Source organism: Schistocerca cancellata, chromosome 7 (genome assembly GCF_023864275.1).
Source record: "Schistocerca cancellata isolate TAMUIC-IGC-003103 chromosome 7, iqSchCanc2.1, whole genome shotgun sequence".
NCBI classification, from domain to species: Eukaryota; Metazoa; Arthropoda; class Insecta; order Orthoptera; family Acrididae; genus Schistocerca; species Schistocerca cancellata.
Window position 1 is genome coordinate 365,745,792 of NC_064632.1, and position 22,016 is coordinate 365,767,807.

General features: G+C 40.8%; 1 protein-coding gene across 2 annotated transcripts in view; it reads right to left on the reverse strand.

Moving 5' to 3' along the window:
• LOC126092306 (uncharacterized) overlaps positions 1–10,225 on the reverse strand; it is a 75,188-nt gene extending 64,963 nt beyond the window's left edge. Inside the window, exon 1 of one of the 2 annotated variants that reach the window (XM_049907832.1) lies at positions 9,899–10,212. In XM_049907832.1, coding sequence (XP_049763789.1) covers positions 9,899–9,995 — 97 coding nt within the window. In that variant the 5' untranslated portion in view covers positions 9,996–10,212. Of the gene's footprint in view, positions 1–9,898 lie in introns of both variants that reach the window. The other variant, XM_049907831.1, reaches the window with a different exon arrangement.
• Positions 10,226–22,016: the final 11,791 nt, after the last annotated feature.

Here is a 22,016-nt window from a genome sequence, read left to right on the forward strand (position 1 = left end):
TGAGAAAACTTTCACGGCAATTGCTTGGATGGTCGTGGCAAGAGGGACAGCAGAGGAGTGGTACCTGTCATCAAGAAAAATAGCCACTCCACCTTTAACCCTGCCTAAGTAGTATCGTCTTTCCTGTATATGTGGTAGCCCCGTAATGTAGGTATATCTGCGACTTTAAAATACATTTCTTGTAAGCAGATGCAGAATGGTTTATCCTGGACCAGCAGCTGCAATTCTTCCAAATGTGAGCAATGTCCATTCAAATTCTACTGCAGCACAGAAGTCCCTTTGGAAGCCATTGGTTAGCGATGATGATTCTTTCCTTTCTCTCTCGTACGCGGTGATTTACCGGGGAGGTCAGGGGGAACATTAGCCGGTTCTGCGTTCTCTAGTTCTTCTGATTGGAAGTCCATATCTTCAAGAGCATAGTCACCATCAGAAAGGGAGAGCGCTCGTCGATCTGAAGGCTTACCTACCGCTTTCTTGGACTTAGAACTACTTTTAGAAGAACATTTTTCTTTACTGTCAGGAGGAGGAGGAGGAGGAGGAGGAGGAGGAGGAGGCTGCCTGGGTTGCTGGGATGGCTTAGGTGGCTTCTGAAGTTGGGGAGTGGTATGTGGCTTAGGTGGTAAATCTATTGCGGACGGCTTCTGAGCGACATCAGTTGCAAGTGGAGAGTCCCCCCCCCCCCCCCACAGGTACAGTGACAAGTGCGTGTGCTTGTACTTGAATCTGTGGTCTGAGTTTGTGTGAAAGCATCACACTTAGCTATTGGTGTTTTAAGGGCTGATGCAAAAGTTGCAAAAACCGCTCTAAATTGGCACGCAGCTCATCGTCAGACTGCAGAAGAAGGTCCCTGTGAAATATGATACTCTGGACCATATTTAAGCTCTTATGAGGCGCAATGGTTACAGAAACATGCCCCAGATTGTCACAAGCGAGTAACGTCTGTGACTGGACAGAGTAGGCTGTTTTTATCAAGCTGAGGCATATCTCATTTTAGACAATCCCTCCACCTCCCCAAACTTGTCCTCTAAACGTTCAACAAAAAACTGAGGCTTCATTGTCATGAAAGAGTCCACATCAGCTCTGGTACGCACAAGGTACTGGGGTGAATAAGATCTGCTGCCATTCTTAAGCTGACGTTCCTCCCATGGTGTGGCCAGGGAGGGGAACAATTTGGGGTCTTACTTAGGTGTGTTGAATTGAGCTCGTGAACACTCAGACTGCTGGTGGTTCACCACCAGCAAGAGATGGACTATGCTTCATCGCGTGTAATCTGCCCTGATGCCACTTACTCTGACCAGGGGCCCTCCCCACAGGCACCACCCAGCCACAGCAAAGGCCACCTGGCAGGATGGCCATTGCCGGGAGTCCCGATGCCCCAGAGGGATGGGCATCTATCCCTTGGCATAGATGTGGAGTTAATTGTGAAGGCATCAGCAGGGCGATCCCTGTGTGGTCAGGGGGCTACAAGTAACAGGGTTCATGGTGGCCCCACCACAATGGACTGACTACCGTCCTGGATATTAGGTGCAAAGAAGTCCAAGGTCATCGTCAACGCAGATAGCAGCACTGCATCGTGCATGGTGGAAAATGCACCCAGGTAGGTGTCCTCACCCAAGAGATGGAGAATGAGTGGGACTGAAATGCACAACAAGAAAGTGGGCTAAAGATCTCAATGCATGATGGACATGATGCACCACGTAAGGCACTCTTCCCCAATTGGCTCGCTCTTCGGGAAAATTTTGAAAAGTGGAGGTCAAACCCTATACAGGGGACCATCACATAAAGGTCGAAACGTGAGAGACTCCTTTTAGTCGCCTCTTACGACAGGTAGGAATATCTCGGGCCTATTCTAACCCCCAGACCCATAGGGGGGAGGTGCTCCAGAGTATCTTTCTCTCAAGAATTATTGTTTTACCCTTTCACAACTTTTCATGGCCGATAACCTTGTCAGGGCTCGTCCACTGTGAGTGTAGAAACAGAAGCGCAGGCAGCCCTGGGACCCACTGTCGGTGGCTCCTGCAGTACTGACTGCTGTCAGGTTGCCGATCTGTGGGTTTTTGGGGGTAGATGCTGGACGAGAATGCTGCTTCTCCCGTCAGGTACAGGGAGTGGTTCACAAAGATGGTGCTGCAGGAATCATATGAAGGACTTATCTCCATTGTTAAGTGTATCTGTGCAGCTACCCCAGAGATTGATACTGAGGGAGTTAATACACCAGTTATTGCCAATGACCTGGCTACAGTAACAGCGGAAGTCAGTATCAGAGACTGAATGCATATGATCATAATTTTTCTGAGCTTCAAAATATGAGAAGTGATCTGTGACCTTCAGTTCATGAAATTTGCATTCCTTGAGTAGGGTAGCATATTTCGGAGATCGAGTCGCATGGTCTTTCCTGCAACAGATGTAGATGGGTGGTATCACATATGGTGAAATTTTAATGAAGTAGCCAGCCACAATCTCCACAAACTGGGTCATGTGTACACCAGGGGAATACATGCTCTAAGCACTGGCATTCAAAGCACCGCATTTGGTGTGGGAAATACAGCTACACATCACAGTGGTAAATTCTGATTTTGACCTCTTCTGGAAGCAAATTCACCTCAAAATCAAGAGTGAATGTACTGGAGTCATCCTTGTATGGTGGGGGCCTGATGTACACTATGTGATCAAAAGTATCTGGACACAAACAAAAACATATGATTTTCATATTAGGTGCATTGTGCTGCCACCTACTGCCAGGTACTCCATATCAGTGACCTCTGTAATCATTAGACGTCATGAGAACAGAATAGGGCACTCCGCAGAACACTCAGACTTCGAACGTGATCAGGTGATATTGGGTGCCACTTGTGTCATACGTCGTATCCGAGATTTTCACACTCCTAAACATCCCTAGGTCCACTGTTTCTGATGTGATAGTGAAGTGGAAACATAAAGGGACACGTACAGCACAAAAGAGTATAGGCCGACCTCGTCTATTGACTGACAGAGACCGCCGACAGCTGAAGAGGGTCGTAATGTGTAATAGGAAGACATCTATCCAGACCATCACACAGGAATTCCAAACTGCATTAGGATACACTGCAAGTACTATGACAGTTAGGCGGGAGGTGAGAAAACTTTGATTTCATGATCAAGCGACTGCTCATAAGCCACACATCACGCTGGTAAATGCCAAACGACGCCTCACTTGGACGACCTAAGATTGGAAAAACGCTGTGTGGTGTGACTAATCACAGTACACACTGTGGCAATCTGATGGCAGGGTGCGGGTATGGCAAATGTCCGATGGATGTCATCTACCAGCATGTGTAGTGCCAACAATAAAATTCGGAGGCAGTGGTGTTATGGTGTGGTCATGTTTTTCATGGAGGGGTCTTGCACCCCTTGTCGTTTCGTGTGGCACTATCACAGCACAGGCCTACATTGATGTTTTAAGCACCTTCTTGCTTCCCAATGTTGGCGAGCAATTTGGGGATGGCACCTGCATCATTCAACACGATCGAGCACTTGTTCATAATGCACGGCCTGTGGCGAAGTGGTTACGCGACAATAACATCCCTGTAATGGACTGCCCTGCACAGAGTCCTGAACTGCATCCTACAGAACACCTTTGGAATGTTTTGGAATGCCAACTTCGTGCCAGGCCTCATCAACCAACATCGATATTTCAGTGCAGTACTCCGTAAAGAATGGGATGCCATTCCCCAAGAAACCTTAAAGCATCTGATTGAATGTTTGACTGCGAGAGTGGAAGCTGTCATCAATGCTAAGGGTGGGCCAACACCACATTGAATTCCAGCATTACCAATGAAGGGCGCCACGAACTTTTAAGTCATTTTTAGTGTCCAGATACTTTTGATCACATAGTGTGTATGACATATGAAGTGGATCCCTCACCTCTTCCAGTATTCGCCTAGTTCTTCAACTGTCTGCTGCGGTAGGTCCCTGTCAAAAATTAATCCTTATAGCATGCTTAGGTTTTTCTGGGGTGTTATTGTAACAAATACACCACTAAGTTGTTTAAAAGAGGGTAACACTTTCTGGGTAGGATTTGCTGTTTTAATTACCGTAAGACGGAATCACTTCACAATTGAATAAGTGAAAAGAGTTTGCCAAATGTATTTTCAACAATCTACACAAAGAACATTGGCTTGGTAGAGAGAGGGACCCTCCATCTGTTCAAGTGGAAACTAAAAACAGAGGGGAGTAAGTCTCTACATAAATTGTTTGGTTTTCTTTTTCCATCCAGGGCATGGCCAAGGAGAGAAAATTTCTGGGATCATAATGATATGCACTGAGCTGAAATCAGGCCTCATGGCCACTGACTGCTAGCTTTGGTTGATCCATGATGATAAATATCTACCATAATGCCACTTACTGTGTTTTACAGACTATAAGATGCTCCTCAATTTTTGAGTAATTTTTTTAAATAACATTTGTACCACTTTATTAGATTGCAAAGCTAGATCAAAACAAATTATTGGTTTATAAAACCGAACTGACGTTTTTTAAAATCCTCAAAAATCATCAGCTGAACTTTCTTCTTCTTCTTCTTCTTCTTCCTCTTTGTCTTATCATTGTCCTCTTCATATATAAGACAGTTTTCACTGTCATCAAGAGTGTTAATTTTGCCACACTTTTTGAAAGATTTAACAATAATGTCTTCCCTCTTTCTCTAAACCATGACTGTTTTATCCACTGACACACTTGTTTGATTGTAGGTCATTTTAAAGCTCCCTTTGCCATTACGTAGTAAATGTTCTCAGGGTAACAGGAAGCTCTGTATTCCCTTTTCTCAATTTCTCTTTCGTAGAATTTTTCAAATGACTGCTAAACTGATCTAGCACAAACAGAGAACTCCTCTTCAATAACATACATTTCCTTCTCTCCCACACACTGTTAATCCATAATTTCATACCAGCCTCATCCATCCAACCCCTCTCATGAACGTGAACACCACCAACTGGCTTATTTTAGAAGGTTTTGGCAGTCTTTTGTGCTTGAGAATAGTCACTGGATTAAGTCAGCACAACATGAAAGAACAACAGTGTAGTGCATGTTTTTCTTGTCCACTTGTTTTTATAGTTACTGTTTTACCACCTTTCATGGCAACAGTTCTGTTACTTGGCACAGAAAGAGGAGTTTCACCCATATTCACTATAATAATAAAGGACGGAAAAATAATATTTCGCTTGCTGCGTTATCTGAGATATTTTGGTTTTAGTTTGCATGCTAAGTCCATGACACTTCATAAACCTGTAGCACCAACCACTCCCTCTTTAAAGTCTGTTAAGTTCCACTGTAGCACTGTTCTACACACGTGTATTTTAATTAGTTTTGTATTAATTCCAATGCTATTTTCATAGTGTCCTTGAATCCATTTCAGTGTGTCATCATCTAGGTTTGACCATTTTGAATTCAGTCCTCTATCTGCACATTTAGTCTTCCCCATTTTTTTCAATTCTTCTTTACTAGCGTGCCAATCACGATTCCTCCCCCCCCCCCCCCCCCCCTGTTGCTGGAGAGCCGAAACGCCACTCAGCTCCTCAGTTTCCTGTTGTTCTGCATATACTATTATTTTCAAATTATAGCCCACATCATATGAATACCTTTTATTTTTTCCCCATTACAAAACTAGCTACTAACAAAAGATATTGTACTGTTACCGATAACATGGATCACTTTCAATTCAAGTTCACTGGCAACATACACCACAATGATGTATCATAAGCCAGACAGTATTCTCAGTATGTGATGGCAGGATGAAAGGGAGATTGTTCTTGCAAGTTTGTGAATCCCCGCAACTCATGTTTGTCACATTGGCGAACTGCTGCTGCCAGTTGAATCTAGTGTTGCCAGATAGATAGAGGTTTTTCATGGCATCGATTATATGGCCATTTTTTTAGACTGTTGAGAATATTAAATGAAACACCGGACATTTTCATTTTAATATTGAGATAAGAAGTGCCTGAATTTTGGAGGCAATTTTTCGAAGGAAAAGTGTGTTTTATAGTCCGTAAAATACAGTACTCCAAATGAGAGCTCTTCACACAGGTACCACCCAGCGAGAGCAATGGTCATCCAGTGTGATGGCCAGTGACTGGAGTCCCAGTGCCCCCCAATGGATAGGCAGCTATTCCTCGGCATGCACAGGAATGTGACAGATCAGGCATCAAGAGTGCAATCATTGTGCAGTCAAAGGGCTACCATTGTACAGGTAACCAGTGACCTACCACACGGACTAGCTACCATGCTGCATATTTGGCGACCTTCCTTGCACAGCCTGCACATCCTGTAAAAGGAGTTTGACAAGGTGGGGGTCAAACCCTTATGTGGGGGCACAAACATTAGTTAGCTGACATGTGCAGGTTGAAATAAAGGGAACAAAGTGAGAGAAGCCATACCCAACATCCGGAGAGCAAGCTTGGTCGTAAGCAGCTAAAACTGTGCACGATTTCAGTTGCAGATTGCCTATATAACAGTTTCCATGTGCAACACAAATTTGATTTCAGTAATTCATATAATTATTGACCAAATTTAAAAATTTAAAATGCTGTCCTAATCTACTGTTAAAGTTTTAAAACAATAAGACAAATATTAAAATTATAAACCGTGTATATGCGTATTGAGGCTGTGTAACTCATGGAGTGCAAATTACCCAGACACTATTCACACAATATTACAGAAAGAGAGCACTTAGCAACTTCCTACAAACTTTAAAAATGATCTGAAGCAGTTTTAGAGATGGGTGTTTGATTCTTTTATGAATTGGGGATGAGGGCATTACTGCTCTGTCCTAGACAGTAAGCCAGAGGAAAGGTATATAGTGAGAAAGTAAAATTGCACCACAGGAAAGGAAGAAGGAACGCAACAGCTTGGGACTGCCTGCTCACCATGCACATACTCAAAGAGTTGTGAGCCCCCTGAGGATAACACAAGCAGATATTATGCAGAACTGATTGCAAAGATACTTTAAAAGAAAACTGTTTGAAATTAGTCCCTTCACTTAGTATTTTTAGATGTATAGAAAAGCCTATGATAATACACCTTTATGCAGTTTGTGGATGTGGATTGTCAGGTGTCCAGCTTTAGTCAGGCATGTCCAACATTTTACTGCCGTGTCCAGCCAAATGTATACAAGTCCAGCTTTTATCAGGTTGTATAGCGATGAAGTAGAGAATGCACAAATAAGGCTCACGTCAATCTAATGACATACAAGTGAAGAATAAGTATAAGAATGAATAAGGAGATACAGCATAAGGATCCAACACTCTATGCTATTTTGATGCCTATACCACCCTATGTCATTCTTACATCTTCTTCATACACCAAATGAAGATGTATTAACCTATTTTAACATAAGATTATCTTAGGAACAAGACTGAGCAGTTAGTTGCAAGATCATAACTGCCAAATTATAAGGCTCTTCACCTGTGATCTTTTAAGAGCATTTAAGGCTGATCTCGTACTATCATAATTAAGGCAATTCGGTACATCTACAATCCCTTACCAGGATTTAAAGTTACTAAGGGATTACATCGGGGATGCAGCCTATCATCAACTCTTGGTAAAATATGTACAAAGAAAACACTGGAAAATTGGAAGAAAAAATGTAAGAACATGGGAATTCCAATATGTGGTAGTACTATATATCCACTACAATTTACCTATGGCCATCTAATTTTGACCCAAAATGAAGACATTGAATATATCACCAAGGAATTAATACAGGATTAAAAAAATAGGTCCTCAGGACAACACAGATAAAACAAAATGCATGATAACATGAGGAATAGATCAATAATTGACACTAGAAGAGCTATAATGACTACACATACTGAAGAGTACAAATATCTGTGAATAAATACCACACAATATGGTAAACACAATAAGGATATTAATGCAAGAATAAATGCTGGAAAGTTCCGTATTAGAACATTAACTGTACTGAGGTGAAAAGATTAGAAACACAAAAAACCATTGCAAGCATTATGACACAAGGATCAGAAGTACGGACAGTTAAATCCCCATTAACGAAAAGATAGATAGCAGCTTTGATGTAGGTTTGAAGATGGTCTGCACAGTTATCCAAGTGGGAAAGAGTCAGAAATAAAGTCATCAGGAAGAAAATGAATGTCACAAATTCAATTATTGATTTAGTGGAAGAAACCCCAATCATATGGTATGGACACATGAAAAGGATGAGAGACGAGATATGGATCACAGAAGGGGAACCACTGAGAAGATAAAAGTAAAAAGGCAGACTGCATCCTACCCCCCTCCATGTGGACACAAGGAGTACTAACATCAATTATAAGAACTGCTGAACAAAATTTAAGGACAGATATGCACAAAGAAGATGTGAAATTAAAATTTATGTATAACTTTCAGTGACCACGAAAAGTAAATACATTGCAAAATGGGTAAAAAAAAAATCTTATTTACTATATTTAAAGTTACTTCAAAATGTAATTGGGGGAAGATGTACAAACTGCAACTTTTTGTCTGACCCTTTCTGTCACCCTTCAGTCACTCAGTTTTTAATTATCGAGTTGTAATCTACGGAAGACCTGTAGGAAATATTTGGGTAACATCGGCACACTGGCCCCATATGCTACCTGGTTATTGGCATTCAACCGACACTTTGAATCATCAGTTTCATGTAGGCCTATGTACGAACAAAGTTGCTAGTTGTACCTCAAGTAGTCTACAAGAATACAATCACCACTGAAGATCAATGCTATTTTCTCAAGGAAGATATAGAACTCTATTAGTCTAGCACATTGTGTCAGCCTCTTGAAAGTCACCTGTTGCTGACTATATTACAAGAGGACAGTTTTAATTTTAAATGACCAGATTTTCAACAAGTAAATTTTGTTGCATATAAATCACAGCTGAGACCAAGTTAAAAAGACATACCTCTTCTCATTCTCTTGAGAAAACAGATAGGAAAACTTTCTCCTAATTCTTGGCAAATAGGCTAGCTATTTTTGATGAAGCACTTAAGGAAACTGAGAGGCTGCCATGGACATCCTATTTTATAATGCATGTATTTTGTAGTGCCCCATATTTTCCAAATATTAAGTGTTATTCACTTCCAAATGCTCCCTGGTGGCGCAGATTATAAAGAAAAAATAGTTCTATCTCAATTGTAATTTAGCTGAAGTTATTTACTAAGTCAGATACTTTTACACTTCTATGCGATAGTGGACAAAAGACAGACTGTGATAATGTGCAATTTGCATCCAAACATTGCCACATATAGAGCACTCAAAATACTACACCTTATCCCGACACAAAAATCAAAATAAATAAATAGAACTGTGTGTGTGTGTGTGTGTGTGTGTGTGTGTGTGTGTGTGTGTGTTGGCAACCACAAAAGCACGTGCAATTGTGTCACTTTTCTGAAAAATTTGACACCTGCAATATAAGATGCCACTGTACAGCAGCAAAGTTAGGGGTAAGAAAGTTTCAGCTGCCTTGAATCGCATTTTCTTGTTTTAATAAAGTGCATACGAATTCTTTTTCGCTACAGATCATGTACTTATGGTGCATTCTGCGGGTGTCTGTGCTAATTCGTCAAAATCGTGATTTTCGAGAACACATCTGCTATTGCCTTTAATTACGTCCGGTCTTGAACAGTTGCAAGATCAACAATCACACAACTCTTACAGCTGCAGGGTCAACAATCACACAACCGCATCTAAAAATGTAAACCCGAAGGAGATGATCCGGTAAATATAATATAGAGATAAGTACGATCCGCAGTGTCTCACTTCTTACTGTAAGCAATATTTACAATAATAGACTGCTATTTGCGTAACCAAAACTGCATGCGATATGCACCACACATTTAAATACCATATTTTTGTCATCCACTAATTTACCATACCTCGAACGAAATCCCGTAACTGCTCCGGTGTAATGTTTCTATATCCCATTTCGTTGAGGTGAGCCAAGACTTCCTTCGGGTCTAAGTGTACTTCCATACTTTACTTAGAATGTTGATTTGATTACCAAATGGATTATATCAATTACGCTAAACAGTGTATACTTCCACTAGACTTCCTACATGTTACACTTGAAATTTAAATTTGACTTGTTTGTGCACGAGAAACGGATGCAATTCACAACCAGTAATACCAACACATGAATCAAGAAAAATCATACCCCGAAATGGCACCCAGCACTATGGTACTTAACATCTGAGGTCATCAGTCCCCTAGAACTTAGAACTAATAAAATCTAACTAACCTAAGGACATCACACACATCCATGCCCGAGGCAGGATTCGAGCCTGGGACCGTAGCGGTCGCACGGTTCCAGACTGAAGCGCCTAGAACCGCTCGGCCAACTAAGGCCGGCTACCCCGAAATCTAAAAATTTATCTGAATCAATGGGGTACATGATGCTCTGAACATATGACATTAAAAATAGTTGTTACCAGTCGTGCAGATAAGTATGTTTTTCCTTTAACGTGATTTTAAACCATGCCGAGGTCAGAAACTAGGGCGTTCAAACGGGCACAGCGCTCGGTAAAGTATTGAGCTAGTTCGAACAATCACGTGACATATCACTCCCATGGCGCGAATACAAGGGCTAAGTAGGAAACTGGAACTGGCTAAATAAGCTATGACTCTAGATAAATTTCACAATTTTGTGAAACAGTGGAGGAAATAGCATTACAACCTTCCACTCCACGAACTCCTGTTGAGTTTGAACAGATCAACAATTCGTGTTCTCATAAAGTATGTAAGAATATGAGAAACGTTCGTGTCGAGTTTTAAGTACCGGTAACAAACAAAGATGAAAATGTTGTCCTCCAAAAAACATTGCTTGACTGAACCTAGTATAATATTTTATTTGATTATGACAGGCGGTAACCGTTTACCTAGTCTGCAAATGAGCAACTCAGTCCCTGTTCATATATTTGAACAACAGATAAAAACTTTATCAGATTTTAAACAGTTTGAAAGCATGACAACAAATTTCAAATGAAACAATCAAGACAACTAATGGCGAATTAAATGCCGAATAAACGAACTGTATCGTAATAAACTAACTAATATTTATCGGGAGAATAAATTACATCGTCTTGGAGATAGTGCCATCAAACATCACACGATTGCGGGACGATAGAAAGTTCGAGAATTACAAAGAATCATGGTTGTAATCATATATTGCTTTGTTAGTTTCTGTTGCTTCGCGTGAACTGCAACTTAGATATTTCAGTCCGTGTTTCATAGTTGTTTTTATTATTAATATCCGCAAAGCTTTGAAGGCGCTAAGACAGGTCGTTGTAATCTTGTTGTGGTCTTCAGTCCAGAGACTGATTTGACGGAGCCCTCCATGCTACACTATCCTCCGCAAGCTTCTTCATTTCCAAGTAACTACTGAAACCTACATGTGTCTGAATCTGCTTCGTGGATTCATCTCTTGGTCTCCCTCTATGATTTTTACCCTCCACACTACCCTCCAAGACTAAACTGGTGATAGTTTGATGCCTCAGAACATGTCCTACCAACTGATCCCTTCTTCTAGTCAAGTTGTGCCCCAAATTCCTCTTCTCCCCAATTCTATTCAGTACCTCCTCATTATTTACATGATCTATCCATCTAATCTTCAACATTCTTCTGTAGCACCACATTTCTAAAGCTTCTATTCTCTTCTTGTCTAAACTGTTTACCATCCATGTTTCACTTCCATACATGGCTACACTCCATACAAATATTTTCAGAAGACTTCCTGACACTTAAATCTATACTCGATGTTAACAAATTTCTCTTCTTCAGAAAAGCTTTCTTTGCCATTTCCGGTCTACATTTTATATCCTCTCTACTTCGACCATCATCAGTTATTTTGCTCCCCAAATACTACTTTATGTGTCATTCCCTAATATAATTCCCTCAGCATTGCCTGATTTAATTCAACTGCATTTCATCATCTTAATTTTGCTTTTATTGTTGTTCTTCTTATATCCTCCTTTCAAGACACTGTCCATTCCGTTCAACTGCTCTTCCAGGTCCTCTGCTGTCCCTGACAGAACTACAGTGTCATTGGCAAACCTCAAATTTTCGTTTCTTCTCCATGGATTTTAATACCTACACCAAATTTTCTTTTGTTTCCTTTATTGCTTGCTCATAACACAGATTGAATAACATCAGGGATAGGTTGCAACCCTGTCTCACTCCCTTCCCAATCACTGCTTCCCCTTCATGCCTGTCAACTCTTATAACTGCCACCTAGTTTCTGGACAAATTGTAGATAGCCTTTCGCTACCTGTATTTGACCTCTGCCACCTTCAGAATTTGAAAGAGAGTATTCCAGTTAACATAGTCAAAAGCTTTCTCCAAGTCTACAAATGCTAGAAATGTAAGCTCGCCTTTCCTTAACCTCTCTTCTAAGATATGTCATAGGGTCAGTATTGCCTCACATGTTCCAACATTTTTATGGAATCCAAACTGATCCATCCTGAGGTTTACCAGTGTCCCCATTGTTCTGTAAAGGTTTCGCGTTAGTATTTTGCAGCCGTGACTTATTAAACTGATAGTGCGGTAATTTTCACACCTGTCAACACCTACATTTTTTGGGATTGTAATTATTATATTCCTCTTGAAGTCTATCTCATACATATTGCTCACCAGATGCAAGAGCTTTGTCATGGCTGGCTCTTCCAAGGCTGTCAGTAGTTCTAATGAAATGTTGTCTTTTATGGCTGTCCAGGTATGGCAACCATAATTTGGATATGGAGTAGGACGTGACCAGGTTGTGACTAAAATCTGGTGGCAGTGGCAAATAAGCGCCAGCTAGTATAAAACAGTTACTTAGCTTTATCGACAGCGAAGAATGTACCGTAGATACAGTTCCAATTAGTGTCCAAAGAATATTCCTGATTCGTGGCCTAAGTCGTTATACAATACTGAATCACATAGCGAGTTAGCTAACCAGACAACGAACGACGGAACTGACGACTGCAACGAGCTGTCTGCAAGACCCCCTGACTCAGGGCCAGCGCCCCTGTTATATCGTGTAGCCAGAGGGCGCTGTAGGTCCCAGCTCAACAATGGCGCGACGTCTTCGGTCGCCGGCAACGCCATGCTCCGCCAGCGGTCGCGACGGGGAACTGTGGCAAGCGATACGACGGCAGGGCGCGCGCGCTATTCGGTTCGGTCCGCGGATACAACACTGTCTACATCTGGGGCCTTGTTTCGACTTAGGTCGTCTTTCAGTGATCTGTCAAATTCTTCACGCAGTATCATATCTCCCATTTCATCTCCATCTAAGACCTCTTCCATTTCCATAATATCGCCCTCAATACATCGCCCTTGTATAGACCCTCTATATACTCCTTCCACCTTTCTGCTTTCCCTTCTTTGCTTATAAATTGTTTTCTATCTAAGCTCTTGATATTCATACAATTAGTCCTCTTCTCTCCAAACGCCTTTTTAACTGTCCTGTAGGCTAGTGATATAAGCCTCTACATCCTTACATTTGTCCTCTAGTCATTTTCATTTTCTGCATTTTTTTATTTTCTCCTTTCATCAGTTAAGTTCAATATCTCTTCTGTTACCCAAGGATTTCTGCTAGCCTTCGTCTTTCTACCTATTTGATCCTGTGTTGCCTTTGCTATTTCATCTCTCAAAGCTACCCATTCTTCTTCTACTGAATTTCTTTCTCCTGTTATTTTCAGTCATTCCCTAATCCTCTCTCTGAAACTCTCTGCAACCTCTGGTTCTTTCAGTTTATCCAGATCTCATCTCCTTAACCCCTTGTATAGTACCAAAAAAAGTCACTAGACAGCAGGATGACCAAGAGATCGAACAGAACTCGAGATTTCACGAACTGTGACATAAACTGTTCGAACAGATCGAGTCGTGTTCAAACACAGCCCTATTTTTAAGAGTTATGGCTCGAGAGGCGGGAGGCAGGAAGAATACATTTCCGAGCACAGACCATAAAGTTAGCTGTGGTCTATGTTTATGAGAAAAAAGTCAAAGACGAATTGTACATCGATTTTAAATTGCTATCAACTCAAAGTGATTATTGTGAATTTTAAAAGTACACAAAGACGAAAATTTTGGGGTGAAAGCAATATAAATTGACGGATTTTTATAAATTTAAGAAGTAGGCGACTTTTTTACAACAATTACAATACGTTGTAATTATAACCTTAAAGGCCAATCAACACTGACAGTCACATAGCATCACGATAAATCAATCCACAATGCACTAAATCCAAGTTTCCACAGGCAGGAATTTCTTACATGTGCATTCGCCAACCACCTTACACGTAAATTAACTTACGTGTGACACACGAAACTTGCACACTATCATGTAAACTTAAGCGTTACTAATGGCGGCATTTGCATAGGCCTTAACATCATGTAATGTTTCTTGGGAAGATCGTTTTGACAGTGACGTCGTTCACTAACATCAGAACTTAACGTATGTTCGCTGCACTTACTCATGTTAGTGCTTTTGTGTATTGTTAATTTTTAGTTCATTATTGTGCTTTGTTTTAGAGACAAACTGCAAATGTTCCATGCCGACTTCGTTATGCTTTCGACTAAAGACCAATTCACACTGGCCGTCACGGCACCGTAATGTCAAGGTGTATTCCCCACTTTTCACAACAGTTCCCGCAAACGTGATCTCATTTTGACGTCAAACGCAATATCGAAGACCGTATGATTGGCTAACGACATTGTGACAAGAAAGAATACGAATATTATTGCTTCTCAATTCACTAGCAGGATATTTAAGCTCTCCTCTTACGTTCTTGTCAAACCACGCACTCAAAAGTATTCGGAAATAAAGAGATAGCCACTTATTTGGAAATAAAGAGCCAAATATTAGCGGAAAAGTAGAATATGAACGTTATTGCTGCTCGTTTCAATTTGCAGCAATTAAAGCTGTACTCTTAGATTCCTGCAACCACACCCCCAGAAAATGCTACACATTCGTAAATAAACAGCGAAATATTTGTGGGAAGGAAGAATATGAATTTTATTGTTGCTCGTTTCAGTTGCAAAATTTAAGCTGTAGTCAGGTTCACGCCTAACCTCATACTCGGAAAACGGTAAATATTTATTTCTTCCTTCATTCTCACACCAGACTGATAACATCCAATATTGCAGAACATACTTGTATTACATTCATTAAAAAGTAACAGACAGTTTTAATAACACTAACCTTAGAAAAATTGCATGTAATAGAATGTGAACCAATAACTTTCGACTACAGAAACCACAATGTTATTCATTACAGTAGTACTTAACCAGATGCTATTTAACTCCAGTCTTGGTTATCATATTCTATCTTGAGGGCTTCTATCGTTGATGCATTATTAAGTGACATTTAATGATGATGGTGACGTATTTGGCATAAATTTTCTGTGCTCCATCATTAAAATGGCACACTTCATATTATAAAACAAGAGTGTTTAATTCTAAATTATTGACGATAATAACTCACTTCTAAGAGAGCGCTCTTATATGGAAGCATTAACCATCGATAAAACATTACATGACAATTTATTATATCGATAATTATAAAGATCATTCCAAGAATGACATATTTTTCTAAATATCCGGTATATACACTCCTGGAAATTGAAATAAGAACACCGTGAATTCATTGTCCCAGGAAGGGGAAACTTTATTGACACATTCCTGGGGTCAGATACATCACATGATCACACTGACAGAACCACAGGCACATAGACACAGGCAACAGAGCATGCACAATGTCGGCACTAGTACAGTGTATATCCACCTTTCGCAGCAATGCAGGCTGCTATTCTCCCATGGAGACGATTGTAGAGATGCTGGATGTAGTCCTGTGGAACGGCTTGCCATGCCATTTCCACCTGGCGCCTCAGTTGGACCAGCGTTCGTGCTGGACGTGCAGACCGCGTGAGACGACGCTTCATCCAGTCCCAAACATGCTCAATGGGGGACAGATCCGGAGATCTTGCTGGCCAGGGTAGTTGACTTACACCTTCTAGAGCACGTTGGGTGGCACGGGATACATGCGGACGTGCATTGTCCTGTTGGAACAGCAAGTTCCCTTGCCGGTCTAGGAATGGTAGAACGATGGGTTCGATGACGGTTTGGATGTACCGTGCACTATTCAGTGTCCCCTCGACGATCACCAGTGGTGTACGGCCAGTGTAGGAGATCGCTCCCCACACCATGATGCCGGGTGTTGGCCCTGTGTGCCTCGGTCGTATGCAGTCCTGATTGTGGCGCTCACCTGCACAGCGCCAAACACGCATACGACCATCATTGGCACCAAGGCAGAAGCGACTCTCATCGCTGAAGACGACACGTCTCCATTCGTCCCTCCATTCACGCCTGTCGCGACACCACTGGAGGCGGGCTGCACGATGTTGGGGCGTGAGCGGAAGACGGCCTAACGGTGTGCGGGACCGTAGCCCAGCTTCATGGAGACGGTTGCGAATGGTCCTCACCGATACCCCAGGAGCAACAGTGTCCCTAATTTGCTGGGAAGTGGCGGTGCGGTCCCCTACGGCACTGCATAGGATCCTATGGTCTTGGCGTGCATCCGTGCGTCGCTGCGGTCCGGTCCCAGGTCGACGGGCACGTGCACCTTCCGCCGACCACTGGCGACAACATCGATGTACTGTGGAGAGCTCACGCCCCACGTGTTGAGCAATTCGGCGGTACGTCCACCCGGCCTCCCGCATGCCCACTATACGCCCCCGCTCAAAGTCCGTCAACTGCACATACGGTTCACGTCCACGCTGTCGCGGCATGCTACCAGTGTTAAAGACTGCGATGGAGCTCTGTATGCCACGGCAAACTGGCTGACACTGACGGCGGCGGTGCACAAATGCTGCGCAGCTAGCGCCATTTGACGGCCAACACCGCGGTTCCTGGTGTGTCCGCTGTGCCGTGCGTGTGATCATTGCTTGTACAGCCCTTTCGCAGTGTCCGGAGCAACTATGGTGGGTCTGACACACCGGTGTCAATGTGTTCTTTTTTCCATTTCCAGGAGTGTACATATGAAATCTTGTGAGAGATCCAAATCGAATGCTAATAACAGTCGATAGCCAATTATGCGGTCGTCGACATTGTGTGTGACGTTTGTGGGCTATACAGGCCCAAGCGCATGTCCATGTGACATCAGCAATGCATGCTTTGTCAACGGTTTCTCGAAACTTCTTTGACCAAAGTACTTCACTAGAGCTACTACACGAACTTAAAATTTTGCATCATAGTTGTTTGGGAATGGATACCAAACATTTAACAATAACTTATGTTGGTAGCGCACGAATTGCTAAAATAGAGAGAAATCGAAACTTGGGTGAAACCATTGTTAGCAAGTGGGGAAGCATGAAGAGTTCACCTGATTCATCAGCTACAGTGCAGGGACATACAGAACAATGAAAATTATTTGATAATGGACAAACAATCATAAAGTCTACCCTCAAGAAAGTGGCCCCTCGTATTTTAAACACGATATTTGAAACTTCCTGGCAGATTAAAACTGTGTGCCGGACCAAGACTCGAACTCGGGACCTTTGCCTTTCGCGGGCAAGTGCTCTACCAAGTGAGCTACCCAAGCACGACTCACGCCCCGTCCTCACAGGTTTACTTCTGCCAGTATCTCATCTCCTACCTTCCAACACGATATTTATTTAAAAATGCCATTGCTTCAAGTCATGCATCATAATCGATGTTTATGGAAAGCTTGTGACTGTGTTATTCATGATTTAAATAATGAAACACTGTTGTTATGTTTCTTCATCCTTAATATGAAGCTTTTCGAGAATTTATTCTCATTATCAAAAGGAAATATTCACATAGTATTTTAATGTAGTGTTCATAATTGTGTTTTTCTCTCTCTCTTGCCCAGCAGTTATGTTATGAATTAAGATTTCTTTTTGGCAATTTTCTGAAAAAACATAATATTTATACCTGAGCATGAGAATAATTTCTCACAAAGCATTGTCCAAATCGTGAAAAAATACGTGTCTTGTGAAGTGTTTTAGTTTTTAAATCATGAACGCTATTTCTGCTGAAAATGGTCTCATGGATAATTTAAGATTATTATAAAAAGGCGAAAGCTATTCCAACTTTTAATTTAGTATTTGAATCTCACAATACATTCCAGAAAGTTGTGTACCAATATATACAGTAAATGAACTAATGAGGAATTTGTGAAGGTTATGCTAGGTTGCTTGGAGTACAAATAAACACATTTATTTCACTTATGTGTACTTTGAACATACTTGGCTTTTCAGACCTCCATCTCCTTCCACATCCTTTTTATGTGTAAGCTTAACATCATCCATAGTGCAGCAAATCTGAATGTAGCTGGTTGCTACTGCTATTTCTCTGCAAGATTGTAAATGCTTATTACAGTTCTTGTAGTCAGCATGTTTTGTGGTATGAAGGATTTCGTATTTTTCAATACTTTGCAACAATCACTGTGGTGGTAGCCACACACCAAATACATTTCATAATTTTATAGTTCAGTTGCACTGAAGTAAATGAAGCGACATATAAACAATGGCCTCGTTCTAACTTTGATCAAAGATTTTCACTAAAAACGTCCCTACTACACTGTCAAGGAATTGATCAAAGGGCTGTGACTCAGACAAGCAAATGTATGTCTATCTTAAACAGGGAGGTAAAAAAAAAGAAGGGACGTAGTATTACAGACTTATGCTGCATGTTGTTTTGAAGCCAGAGTGAGTGGGGCTTGTCACCATTTTAAGTAGCCCAAAATATTAGCAGACTACTGTTTACGATTGCTGTTTGTTCATTATTGTAGTGTGAGCGCTAAAACTGTTTTAAATACTAAAAATTGTAGAACTTACGTAACTAACATAGTGGCAGGAAGACAATTTCTACCTTTATCTGTTCTTGAATGCGTATTTGCTCTAGTAATACGACACATTTGGCCTTGTTAACGTATTTTGTGTTTTGCTGCTTTATTTCTATTATCTAGAAAGAGCAGAAAGCGATGTGACAAGCATGTTTTCATAATCCATTTAATTCCACTTTTACTGTATTTGTATCGACAGTAAATGAATCTGTAACTCCGAAGCCAATGCTTGTTTGTGTACTGGTATCGGTACTGCTTATTTTCGTTACATATTCAGCTTTCATCTCGTATGCACAACATTTTTAGGGCTCACATATGTAAAAAACTTACCTGCATGCTCTGTGCCAACCCATAAACGTGTGCAACGAGGAAATAAGCAAGGTATTCTATCGTAACTTGTGAATGACTACTGAAATGTCAAAGAACCAGAACTGCATAGAAGTATACCTCCATGCAGAATAGAGTTCTTGTTTTATTAGATTATCAGTGCATTAGTCTCGTTGTAGTTTACCCAGCTTCTCACTTTGAAATTTTACCTAAGAACCGCCATTCAGTGTGTGACCAATAATAGCAACTTACAGGGTAAGGAGGTTTTCAAATTATTTAAGTATGTATTATGCTTTGTGATATACCAACAGTTAGTTACTTCGTTTTGTGTTCCATGTAACATTTGCACAATACATTGTAATGATATGGAAAGACTCATTGTATATTGACATCAAATATTTTTGTAAGTGTGCCTCCATGCTAATCATTTATTAGTTTTTACGTTTTTTAATTAAAGGCAGACAGATGTCAGTCAGTAAGTCCTACATATCACCATTTACACATTACAGAACAGGAGAAGTTATCGAGGGAGGAGTTACCAGCTTAGTTTCAAATTTTACTTTTCTGTGTGTCAGGCATTTTATATCAATGGGTAGCATTTTATATTAATGGGTAAGTGCTCAAAACTTTTGGTTGCAGTATTGTGAACCACTCTTTGTGCTACAGACAACCTTAACATGGTGTAGTGATGGTCATTTTTTCCTTCGTGTATTGTAATTATATACATCATTACTCTTCCTGTTGAAGCACAGTGGATTATTTACAACAAACTACGGGAAGGAAGAACCACACTGTGAAGCAGATAGATTACTACTCACACGCCGAGCACAAGGCATGCACGACGGAAAGAGTGTGCACATAAATTTTCAGCCAAAGCCTTCTTCAGAAAAGAAACACAGCACACTTACACATTCATAAAATCATACACACGAAACTCACGTGCACATGACCCCTATCTCTGACTATTCTAGCCAGAATCTTTTTTAAAGGGGGAGGAAATGTGAACAATGAATAATAATTATAAGCGAGAGGAATTTAGGGTATCTGATGCTTCCCCAACAATCAGGTTGGCTACATAGTCATGTGTTATACGGGGATGAAACCGGTGATACAGTGTGCCTCGGATCTCGGAGCATTTGCCTCTTTGAAGACAATGAAAACCACAGGAAAGAAAAAGAATGAACGGATACTGAGTACAGTAAGGCAAATCTAAAGACAAACGACAGAAATAAAACCATTACAATAAAAGTAAACAGTGCAATTACAATTCATGTATACACATGAAAATATTGGTTGAATTGTTCTACTTAGAAATGAAATGTTATTACTTTAAATTTCAGATTCCGATAGGACCGATTAATACACCCGTGAACAACGCAAGCTGGCATTTTTGACGAAACAACAACGTCTCCACGCAATCAAAGCGCCCAACACTATCGAAACTGCGCATGGGCACGTCAGAACCACGTCACAGGAAAGTATCACCGCAGCGAACTTGAGGTTTTGGGCTAGTTAAGATAGCGGACGTAATGTCACCTTCTTATTTACCTCCATGGTGTCAAAGCCCTTATATAAATTCTGTGTAAGTGTAATAAGGAAGCTTTCAGCAAAGATCTTTGATAAAAGTTAGAGTGAGACCACTGTTTATAAGTCGCTTCGCTTCTTTAGTGTGTTTTGTAAAATGACGAAGTGTATTTGGTGGGTGGATACCACAACAGTGATCATTGCAAAGTATGAAAAATACTAACTTGTACGTACTACAAAGCACATTGACTACAAAAGCTATTGAAACTTCCTGGCAGATTAAAAATGCGTGCTGGGGCGAGAATTGAACCCGGGACCTTTGCAAAAGCGATTGTTATCTTACAAAGAAATAGCTGTAGCAATCAGCTGCATTCGAGTTTGCTGCAGTGTGGATGACTTTAAAGTTAGATACAAAAAGAAAGGATGTGGAAGGAGATGGAGGCATGAAAAGCCAACTATGTTCAAAGTATACATACATTAAATAAATGTGTTTATTTGTACTCCAAATAACCTAGGGTTCATGAATTCCTCATTGGGTGATTTATATATTGGTTAACGTGTTTCTGGAATACTACATGGGACGATTCATTGTGGGATCCGAACACTATATTGAAAGCTGGAATAGCTTTCTCCTATTGCTGAAAACCTGAAATTAGCTATGAGACAATCTTTAGCAGAAACAGCATTCATTAGTTAAAGAATGAAACATTGCACAAGTTACATAATTCTTTTTACGATTTCCACAAGATTTTACGAGACTTTATTCTCATGATCAAGTACAGATATTTTCATAAGGATTTTGTGTGATGTTTCGGAAAATCGTCAAAAAGCAATCTGCCCGACTGCCGTTGAGCATAATAACATAACTGCAGAGCAAGTGAGGCAAAATAACACACACATAAACACTGCATAAATATCTAATTGAATATTTCCTTTTGAAATTCTCAAACGTGTCACATTAAACATGAAAAATGCGTAACTAGCATTGTTTCATTATTTAAATCATGAATAACACAGTTGCAGGCTTTTCAGAAACATTAAATACGATTAATGATATTAAGAAATGACTTTTCTTAAATGAGTATTATGCATGCAAATATGAGGGACCACTTTCATGAGGGCAAGGTCGCACATTCTCAAACAAATTTCGTTGCTCTTTACACCCTAACACTGTAGTTCACGAAGCAAATTCTAGTGAGCACTTCAAGGTTCTCCATGTACTATCCACAGTTCCACCCACAATAATTGCTTCCATTTCTGTCTTTTCCAGCACTGAGCTCGCCAGCAACATATGCTGCTTTTAA